The 11,536-nt window shown below is 44.7% G+C and overlaps 1 protein-coding gene across 1 annotated transcript; it reads left to right on the top strand.

The window, feature by feature from the left end:
- The first annotated feature begins 9,261 nt into the window (after positions 1-9,261).
- Positions 9,262-10,203, top strand: LOC138301651 (uncharacterized protein F54H12.2-like). Its single transcript, XM_069242165.1, has one exon. It carries the CDS (start codon positions 9,262-9,264, stop codon positions 10,201-10,203), a length of 942 nt encoding a protein of 313 aa, XP_069098266.1.
- The last annotated feature ends 1,333 nt before the right edge of the window (positions 10,204-11,536 follow it).

Below are 11,536 nucleotides of genomic sequence, written 5' to 3'. Positions count from 1 at the left end.
CTGCTTGTGACACCTGGACAGCAGTGCCTTCATAAGTGCCACATCCTCTGCTGGATTCCAACTGACAATGCAGCGTGAGAGCAAAGCTAAGTATTGAGACTGGATTGCCTGGAGTGGAGACTCAAAAGTTTTGTCCACATCTCAGAAGTGTGGCCCCTGCATCCTGGGGCCCACACACATAAGCATCTTGTTGGTGGTGAGCGGATTCATTGGTCCCCACGTGGCCCGTTTCATCGATCATGCTGCATCGCCCTCATGCATCACGCTGACTGCATGCTCATTACAATGTGTGTCCGATTTACAGGCTGCGACCCTCAGAGGTGGGGCGCAACTGTAGTAGTGCCTCATTATACTTCCTTCAACACTACTGAACTTGTGCCTTTGTGTGTGGCTGGAACTGTCTGATGTGAGCTATATTAACGCGCACCGGGCATTGTGCCTTGTTTTTAGGGAGGTACTGAACTTGCATCTCTTCGATTATGTGTGATCGGAACTCTCTGGTGTGCCTCGTATCAATGCGCACCAGGCATTGTGCCTTGTTTCTTGGGATGACAAAAGCAAACAAAGACAAATGATGGATGGAATGCAATTTAATTCATCAATTCTTTTGCTCACCACGCCACCCCAGTTTTGACCCAGCCATATGCAAATCATTCTTCCCTTGTCCATCACTTGTGCTGTTTGCTCACTTCTTGGGAGGCACTGGATTGGTAAATCTTCATCGTAAATAATTGGAACTGTCTGGTGTGACTCGTATCAACGTGCACCAGGCATTGTGCTTCATTTCTTGGGAGGCACAGGATTGGTAACTCTTCATCTTAAGTGATCAGATTTGTCTGGCGCGACCCACATCAACACACGCCAGGTATGTGCCTTACTGCCAGGGAGGCATGGATATTGCAACTCATCGTTGTGTGTGTAATCAGAATTGTCTGTTGTGACCCAGATCATTGAGCACCATATTTTGTGTCCTGATTGCCTCGGTGCAACTTTGTTCAAAGTGTACGTGATGGTTAGCTCTACCTTCTTAGAGGCTCCTTTCCACTTTCCCCCTTTTCACTGATTGTTCTTTTGGGGCCCTCTGTGTGGTGAACTACCTGCCCTCTCCTCACCCAGCCCCTGACAACAGAGTTTGCCAGGTAGTATTGCCCAGACCGGGCCTGGGTGCTGTAAGTAATTTACTGTGCTGGAGGAACGCTTCAGAGAGCAATCAGCAGTGGCTCAAGAGACTGCACGATCCCCCTCCCCCTGGTGTTTCCCAGAAATGGGCTGGTGCCCGAAGGCACATTACTCAATTATTTAATTGAATGAACTATTGCTCTAAGCCACCTTTGCTCCGCATCCTGTGTGTGTACTTCCTGAGCGGTGGTCAACCCTCTTTTGTTTGTCAACTGACTTCTAATCAGTCCTGCTATCTGCCCCTCCCCCGTCTTCCCTGGGACCTCAACTAAGTGTGACTCTGGCTGAGAGCAACCTACTCTTGAGGAGCAGGTGATCTCTTTTTAGTACGTAGGTGTGGGGTAGTCGGGATGAGACAGAGGGTGGAGGAGACCTTCGGTTATAGGGTCTGCATTGTGCTACAAATTGACCTGCTAGAAATCAGTTGCTGCATGCATGTATGTGTCTGTGTGTAAATGTGCTCCATAAGGATCTTCCTGATATCCGTAGCATCGCATAGCACTGTACTGAGTGAATGTGAGCATGTGGGAGTGCTTGCATGAAGACCGCCAGTGAATGATTACGTTGACTGGCGGTGGTGATTTAAACATTGATTTCCTGCCAACTGAATACTACGTTTGACATTGGTTCTACCCGTGCAGCCTTGACCTACGGTGCTGCTAAAAATGTTGTTATTATCCATGTGTACATATTCCTGACATTGTTCTGGGGTGCATTCTATAACTGTGTGGTATTGCATTATAGTAACTGCCAGGGTGGGCCTAGTTCTGACAATGTAAAGCACCGCATAAGTGTGCTGGGGGTGGATAACTTAGGATTTCTCCCAAATGTGCATGCTACGGAGGTCACTCTAATGTGGTTGGACTTAGTACTGCTATTAATGTTACCAAGTGTGATTTTTGCCCAGAAGATCATGATTTTTATGTTGTGTTAATTATTGTGTGTATTGAATACAAATTGTTTTTACCTACCACATGTGTGAAGTCTCTTTTGTGATGCTCAGTGTATTTATTGAGAGTGCTGTGCCAACGTTTTACACATTGCCGCTGTGAAACGTCTGACTGCTCAGTGCCAGGATACCCAAGGATAAGCGCAGGTTATACAGTGAATGGAATCACCCATTCCTGATGGGAGTGATAGGTTTTGCCTGGCTAGGGCCTGCCACAGCCAACCAGAAAGTGCCACCTCAAACAGCGGTCAATTCATAATGAACTGTAAGTAGTGTAAGGAGATACCTTCCATCAAGCTTTTGACAGGTACCACGCCCCATGGTGACATAGGCAATGACGTAGGCCAGTGATTCCCAGCCTGTGGTCCGGGGACTCCTGAGGGTCCGCAAAGCCTCCTCAGGGGGTCTGTGACTGCTTGGAAAATTAAATAATATTAACAGATTAGGTCCCCATCTTTCAGTAATGACTCAGTGGTTGATTTCAGAGCCTAAGACTACAGGTCTGGACAGGTCAGACATTTGAGACCAAGTGGTTGCTTAGGGGCCTCCTCACAGGGCGGAGCAGTGGGAGTGCAGGCCAAACCTCCACACTGTTGGGTAATCTAAAAAGAGGGGAATGGCAAATGCTGCAAAGGTCGTGACATGTGACTAGCACCACGTGAAATCCCATCAACGTATTAGAGCCATCAGGGAGAGCATGTGACTGCTATGTGTTGTAGAGGCGTACTCCCTTTTTTGAACCATAGAATACATATAAGGAGTCCGTTAGAGCAGCATGCCAAACCGTGAACCACTGCTGAATTAGGTTGTCATGGCAATGTGAAGAGATACAATCTGCTCACCAGAAAAACTCTCTCCTTAGGGGCCCAGAACACTATCAATAGAAAAGATTGGACCCTAACAACTCTTATGTTGGATGAGAATGCACGGCAGTCTGGCCCTAAAGATGGGGGTTCTGACATTACTGGGTTTCAAGAGGAACTTTTAAAACGGCTTGAATAGCTCAGACTCAAGTATTTGCCGCAACTGGTATCCCCTATCAAGTTTGACAACAGCGGCAGCAAAGCCTCAAAAGATGAATTAAGTGATGCAATCAACTTCACCAACACTGAAGATGATGAAGAAGGTGTAGCACCACCGAATTCGCCTATCTATGAAGACATGGGCTTTCAGGAGGACCCTGATCCAGAGGCAGTCGTTGTACAGCCGGCAAGTGTAAACTCAGAAGCCGCTTATACACCAATGGAACAATGCAAATCGCAAGAATTCAGAGCAACCGCTGAGTGTAGCGAAAATGCTGAGGGAAGTAAAAACTCTATAGACAATTAATGTGTATACACTGATATCATACTTTTAACTAATAGTATGTATTTTGCTTTCTGTTTGAACCGTAGAAAACAACTGCAGAAAGAGATGCTTTAGAGGGCTCTACGCCAAAGGTTAATAACATAAATTTTTACTGCTTATGATGTTCCAGGCAGTCTGAAAGTATTACAAGCCAGAACAAAGAGCTGCCTAAGAAATGTGTTTGCACCTACAAAAGCATTGATGTTGAAAAGGAAACTCCAGGCATACCCTATGATGCCATATGGCCTGTTAAAGGTTTTGTGGCGGCCGCTGTGAACACATGTGTTAAATGTGACTATTATAACCTGTGTTATGGGCAAAAAATTAACATGCCACAGCAGGAGGCTCACAACTGTCTATACGAGTAGTACTCTGCAAGAACAATTCTACGTATATTTAGCCGGTTAGACCCACACAGGGTATATAAGAAGTTGTTAAGGGTGGTTTACGGGTTGTCAGCTGGGAAGAAATGTGTTCACGCGGATATGATTAAGGTCTTGTCAGCCGCGGTCAATGAGATCCGATACGCTGTTGAGCCGTGCTCAAAATTCGAACGTATGCAGGGGTTGTGTACCTATTTCGACAAAAGCTTGATAAATAGAAGAATGAGGTCTTTAGGCCCACGAAACTTGTTTAAAAAAAAAAAAAAAAAACAGAGGTTGTGGATAGCTGACCATAACTGTGTTATTTAACGTTACATACTTACTCAGTTTTAGGTCGCAAATCAGAGTGTCGCAGTGCAAGATGTCTATGAGTTACACTCAGGATACATCTGTATCGGGAGATTGATATATGTGCTGGTTGAAGAAAGAATAGCTGAAATACACCCTGTGACTCTGCGGTATCTGAACATTTCGGAACCTCTGGCTACGTTGCAGTGCAATAGCACTGCGTGTATTGCCAACTGGTGTATCAAAGCGTGGCTACCTCCAGCGGATAAATACTGGAGTGCATACAAAGACCGTGGACATGAGTTAAGACTTTCACCATTGACTGGGCAACACAGTGCTTTGGAACTTAAGACTGAATATTACTTCACAAATAAAGGTTCTGTATTGTCCGACCGAGAACTGTATGAACCGTTGAATGCTGTCAGTATCCTGAGAGTCCAGAGTTATAGGTGGGGGGGGGCGGAAGTCATGTCTAGAGCTATGGAGTGAATAGCTATAAAAATATCAAAGCTTGTGACGCTGAGACCTAGTAAAAGGAACAACGCTAAGTAATATGTGTAACATGTGTTGTACTATGTATATATAGTCAAAAGGCCTCACAGGGTCCAGTAGCATTAACAGCTATAAGCTATGTACCGCGAAATGTCAAGTACACTGTGTTTATGTTGTGCTGACACACTTTTTTTTATTTAATTTAATTTTTTATGTTTAATAAAACGACCTTACACAAAATAAATGTCTTTAATTTCATGGTTGCGGTGTGTGACAGCATGACGGGGGTTGGTTTAAGGAAGTTTATTACGATACACTAGGGGTTGGAATTTTCGGAAGTGCCAAATCTCTGTTTAGAAGGGCTTGAGTTGAAAATTAATCTGTAAACCGATCAGGGGTAAAGAGGAAGAGCCGTATTCACTCTAGAAATCAGCCAGGAGATGTTTTAAAAGGAGGGCCACAGTTGTTAGCTCGCAGCTGGATTATCAGTGGCAAGCTGACATAATAGGTGTTCAAGATCTAGCAAAGCATAACAACGGCACAATGTATATATTAACAGTCATAGACGTATTGTCCAAGTGAGCCAATGCAGAAGCGTTAAACAGTAAAAGTGGTACCAGCGTCACCACCGCCTTTAAAGTCATCTTTGCGAGAGGTCGAGTACCTAAAAAACTACAAACAGATGCTGGAAAATAATTTTTAAACAAAACTTTTCAGAAATTATTAAAGCAGCTCGCTGTTCAGCATTTTGGAACGCACACTGTTAGACCTGCCAGCCTTAGATTGGTCAGCCCTAACTTTTTGCCTGCCTCCCTACACTTTTTGGACACAGTTTTTGCTGGTTTTTAGACTCTGCACACTTTACCACTGCTAACCAGTGCTAAAGTGCATATGCTCTCTCTTTTTAAACATGGTAACCTTGGATCATACCAAATTGGACTATTTAATTTACTTATAAGTCCCTAGTAGAGTGCACTATATTTACCCAGGGCCTGTAGATTAAATGCTACTAGTGGGCCTGCAGCACTGATTTTGCCACCCACTGAAGTAGCCCCTTAACCTTGTCTCAGGCCTGCCCTTGCAAGGCCTGTGTGTGCAGTTTCACTGGCAATTCGGCATTTAAAAGTACTTGCCAAGCCTAAAACTCCCCTTTTTCCACATATAAGGCACCCCTAAGATATTCCCTAGGTAACCCATGGGGCAGGGTGCTGAGAAGGCAAAAGGCAAAAGGCAGGACATGTACCTGTGTAGTTTACATGTCCTGGTAGTGTAAAACTCCTAAATTTGTTTTTACACTGCTGTGAGGCCTGCTCCCTTCATAGGCTAACATTGGGGCTGCCCTCATACAATGTATGAGTGGTAGCTGCTGATCTGAAAGTGGTAGGAAGGTCATATTTAGTATGGCCAAAATGGTAATAGAAAATCCTGCTGACTGGTGAAGTTGGATTTAATATTACTATTTTAGAAGTGCCCCTTTTAGAAAGTGAGCATTTCTCTGCACTTAGATCTTTCTGTGCCCTACAATCCACATCTGGCTGGGTTTAGTTGACAGCTCCTTGTGCATTCACTCAGACACAACTTAAACACAGGATACTCAGCCTCACTTGCATACATCTGTATATTGAATGGGTCTTCCTGGGCTGGGAGGGTGGAGAGCCTGCTCTCACGCAAAGGACTGCCACACACCCTACTGGGACCCTGGCAAACAGGATTGAACTGAAAGGGGACCTGGTGCACTTCTAAGCCACTCTTTGAAGTCTCCCCCCACTTCAAAGGCACATTTGGGTATAAAAGCAGGGCCTCTGCTGTACCACTGCAGACACTTCCTGGAGGAGAAACCTGAACCAGAACCTGCACCCTGACAAGAAGAACTGCCTGGCTGCCTAAAGGACTCACCTGACTGCTTTCTGAGGAGGACTGCTGCCTTGCTGTTGCCTTGCTGTCTTGCTGCTCTCTTGCTTTGCTGCAGAAGTGCTCTCCAAGGGCTTGGATAGAGCTTGCCTCCTGTTCCCTGAAGTCTCAGGACCAAAAAGACTTCTCTCCTGCAGCTTAAATCCCCATGTGGCGAACATTCGATGCACCGCCTGCCTAGAACGACGCACAGCATGCACATGGGGAAAATTTCACTGCACACCAAGTCCGGAACGATGCAGCCCGACTTTGCAACAGAAGATCGACGCAGCGCCAGTGACGCAACTGGAAGTTCAACGCACAGCCCTACTTGATCGACGCAAGCCGACCCAGAATGACGACGCCCGACGGAATCGACACAGCGCCTGTCCTGCAGAAGAAACTTCCACGCATCGCCTACCAGAATCGCCGCTGCCGCTGTGACTTCGCTCCGCAAGCCAAGGATTCCACACATCGTCCCCGGGGCGTCTGAAAACCATGAAACCCAAAGAGGATCCAAGTCCGCGCTCCGGAATTCTACGCAACGTCTTCCCCCGCGTGGAAAATAAAGACGTAAGTCTGTGTGCGAAGGGGCGAAACTGACACACACTCACTGTTTTCCACGCATCTCCTCCTCTGCGGTCCCTTGCGAGGATTTTCCAACGCAAACCAGGTACTTTGCCCCGCAAGAGACACTTGTTATTTCTAGGAGAACTTAAGACACTTTTTATTGCTTTTACAGTAATCTTTGAAATCTAAAGACTCTTGATATCACTTTCAGTAATATCCCTACATTTGCTTATTTCAACTTTAATCATTTTGACCTGCATTTATTCAGATACAAATTATATATTTTTCTAAACACTTTGTGGTGTATTTTTGTGGTGCTATATTGTGTTATTGTATGATTTATTGCACAAATACTTTACACATTGCCTTCTAAGTTAAGCATGACTGCTCAGTGCCAAGCTACCAGAGGGTGGACACAGGATAATTTGGATTGTGTGTGACTTACCCTGACTGGAGTGAGGGTCTTTGCTTGGACAGGGGGTAACCTGACTGCCAACCAAAGACCCCATTTCTAACACACACTGAGGTAAAAGCAGCTGTTGCAGAGCATTTTAACAGAACTTTAAAATCAAAGATGTGGCTATATTTCACATTCAACAATACCTACAGATACATGGATGTTCTATAGCCTTTTATAGATGTTTATAACGACAGTTACCATAGGACCATCAAAATGTCTCCCGTGGAGGTAACGGCTGATAATTCGTTAATGGTGTGGAGAATTGTGCACAGGAGGCGTCTCGCGGTGAAGGTCAAGAAACCTGTTTTAGAAGAAGGGGATCATGTCAGGGTTTCAAAGTTGAAGGGCGTCTTCACCAAATGCTACCAACAGACATTTAGTGACAAGATATTTATAGTGGAAAGTGCAGAGTTTAAAGAAGGGGTATATAATTACAAGTTGAAGCACTATGTTGGAGAAAAGTAACTGGTGTCTTTTACAATGAAGAGTTCCAAAACGTGCCCTACGATCCGAACAGGGTGTATAAGGTTGAAAAGGTTCTGAAAAGGAAACACAGCAGAGCTAAGAGACAGGTGCTGGTCAAATAGCGGGAATGGCCAGTGAAATTTAACAGTTGGGTTTTGGACAGTTCACTGCACAGAGTGTGAGGGTGTGTTGTGAGTGCTGAGATGGAGACCTCGCCTTTTTATATTAAGCTACCGTCCAATGCCTCGAAGGACATGTTCCCCAACAATCAAATTTCTAATTAAACGGTGAAACTGGCTAAACCGGTGGACCAGAAAGGGTCCTGGAAGGTAGCCCTAACGGAGATACAGTACCCTAGAACATGGAATACATTTACAAAGCACAAGGCAAAATTTCATATAAAGCGCTCTCAGGAATTCTGGAGCTTCCCCGTGAGTTTCCCACACAGGTATTACACTATCATGGTGGTGGTGGTCGACGCCATCAACAGAGCCATAGCCAGCATTGAAGAGTATGTGAATGTACATCTGGTGTCGGATAACATTAGAAGAGGAGGACCGCCACCCTACTTTTAAGGGGCCAGATTGAGGGGCTTCTTTCAGAGTTTGTTAAGAAGAGCCATGACTTTTTTGAGAAGAGGGTACGAAATTGAAAAACCTCACGTTAAAGTGGCTGCTACGAACATAGCCCATGACGTCGTGGGCTCTGTAACATCAGCTGTCGCCCAGCACATAATCAAACAGCCCAAAGAAGGAGCAGGGTTGTTGTACAAGGCGCATGCGGGTGTTAAAAGGAAGTGAAGGGCTTTGAGGTGTAGGGGCCCGCCAATGCCCCATAAAAAATGGAGGACTTCTTCAAAAGGACCACACAAAAGAAGAGTCATAAGATGGAAGAGATCTTCCAAGAAGAAGAGACCACTCTCTAGTGTGAATATTTTTTAAATCAGCTATCATGGCCTTCGTACACTGCGTGTCAGGTGGATTCGCCAAACTTGAGCTACATTTGTTTTCTCTTAAACCCACACAGACCAGCATCGAGAACAGTTTTTCATAGAAGTATCGCCTCTAGCTGCTCTGACGGCTCTGGCGCCGATAGAGTTTTATGTGTTGGGGTCCACAGATATGTATTTGGATCTCAACAACACGCTGCTACACCTTGACTGCAAAATATCCAAAGCGGATGGCACCAACATCGGGGCTGATGCTAAAGTGGCTCCGATCGCCTAACCTGACACAACCATGTTTAATCAAGTGGACATTAACCTGGGTGATCGACTCATCATGCAAAGTGATAAAATGTACGCCTACAGGGCCTACATGGGGAGTATTCTAAATTACAGTTGTGAAGCCCTGGACACACGGCTTTCAGCAGGGCTCTTCTACAAAGATACTCAAGCACATTTTGAGGACACAGCGTTTGACGGGGACAACAATGGTTTTAAAAAAAGAGCCGGCTTCGCCGCAGGCAGTAGACAGTTTGACCTCCTGGGGCGCATACATTCAGACCTTTTCTTCCAAGAAAAGCTTCTCGTCAACGGTGTAGATCTTAAGATCAAACTCAACTGCAACAAGGACGCGTTCTGTCTCGTCAGCGGTGATGCAGTGCAGTATAAACTGGTTATACTATCCGCGAGCCTGGTTGTAAAGAGAGTGAAAGTGTCACATAGCGTCAGACTGCCCCATGCTGAAGCTTTACAACTATCGAACACCAAGTACGCCATTGAAAGAGTGGCTGTGAAGATATTCAGCATCCCCGCCGGTACTAGATTAATGCAGCAGCAAAATCTATTTCTGAGGCAACTCCCGAAACTTATCATCATAGGGTTTGTGGACAATACAGCTTTCAGTGGGCTCTATACCTCTAACCCTTTCAACTTCAAGCACTACGACATCAACTACGCCGCTTTGGTCCATGAGGGAGCTGTTATCCCTGCAAAACTGTTCACCCTGAGTTTTAGAACATCCAATTTTGTCAGTGAATATCTCGGACTGGTCTTGATAACTGGGAAACATCTGCGTGACTCGGGAGTCGTTGTTTCAAGAGAGGGGTATGGGGCCGGCGACACGCTATTTGCGTTTGACCTGACTCCTGACATGGAAGACGGTGACCACTACAACTTGATCAAAAATGGAAATCTAAAAGCTGAAATACACTTCCACAGGCCCTGGCTACCAACGTGAACATGGTTGTATTCTCTGTATTCAACAGCGTCATACAAGTCAATCACACCGACAGATTATGTTTGACTATCATTAAAATATAGTAAAATGAGCACTGTGCAGATACGTGACTTCTTACGCAAGCATAAATACGCTAAGAAATACTTTTTAGGTGTATTTCCTAGCGATGGGCTGATGGGGGAGATAGGCCCTGAAAGACCCCGCACCCTAGTCTTCAACACCGACCCGCATTACAAGGGTGGTACACATTGGGCGGCCCTGTTTCTGGATGTAGATAAGGTTATAGCGTTTGACAGTTTAGTGGAGTTCCCCGAGCATAGCATGTATATAAAACCAATATTCAAATATGCAAAAAAAACAGCGTCCACAGTTGAGTATAACAAGCTGCATGTACAGGATTCTCTAGCCATCACATCTGGGGAACATTGCATATATTTTATTAAAGAAATGTCTGAAGGTATGACGTTTAGAAATGTTTTAAATCTGTATTCCGCCAATATAGAAACCAACGATGGTATTGTTATGAAATATGTGAATTAAAACATAAGGACCATGTCGAGCGTTGTTAAAACAGAATAAGGTGTTTGTCAAAAGTGTAAGGCCTTGTAACGCCTCTATTTGTTCTGATGGTTGTCCACGATAAAAAAAAATCCTAAACACAAATTCAGACTATGCATTTTTTATTCACCCACACATTTTAAAACTATAAAAAAAAAAAAAATGACTGACAGTTGAAAAGTTAAAAGTGGTTATTACAGTTTTCACCACAAACATTTACACGGGTATGAAAATAAAAAGAAGCAAAAATCTTTTGAGACGCCAACCTTTTAACAAAACTGTACAATGCTTCAAAAGTTATGATAACATTTGAGTGATAGCCAAGTGTTCATTTTGAACATTCTCTTTTTAGGCTCCATATGTAGAGTGTCGCTGCTCCTAGACGGTGTTTGCTGTGGAAAGAAAGGCAACGTCAGCACAGTGAGACTCATGGTAAAAACACGAAGGGTCGGATCTTTCTAACTTTCAAGCCTACGCCTCTAGTCGGCGTTACCGACGATCGTAGAGGGAATGTTGAGTTCAGCAGCAATGCATAGGAACTGCTCCCATCATCTAGGGGCGTTTTGTGTTGATAGTGTTTAACTGTACGTGAGACCTCTGACCAGATCGTACATGTGTGATCCAGCAATCAGTTGTCCTTTGTAAATGAATTCACCCCGGTCGTTCCAAGAGGTCAGATGTTTAGTAACAGTCATTTTACTGAGCACCATTTGCGCCACCCCTCTAAACCTCTGACTTATATTTTTTAAGAGGTATTCAACAACGCCGTCCATGG

The sequence above is a fragment of the Pleurodeles waltl genome, chromosome 6 (genome assembly GCF_031143425.1).
Source record: "Pleurodeles waltl isolate 20211129_DDA chromosome 6, aPleWal1.hap1.20221129, whole genome shotgun sequence".
In the NCBI taxonomy this organism is placed as follows: domain Eukaryota; kingdom Metazoa; phylum Chordata; class Amphibia; order Caudata; family Salamandridae; genus Pleurodeles; species Pleurodeles waltl.
This window is presented reverse-complemented; position numbering and strand designations above follow the sequence as displayed.

Excerpts from the sequence above, each read along its gene's own strand:
- LOC138301651 (XM_069242165.1), top strand. The coding sequence starts at position 9,262 with ATGTTTAATCAAGTGGACATTAACCTGGGTGATCGACTCATCATGCAA.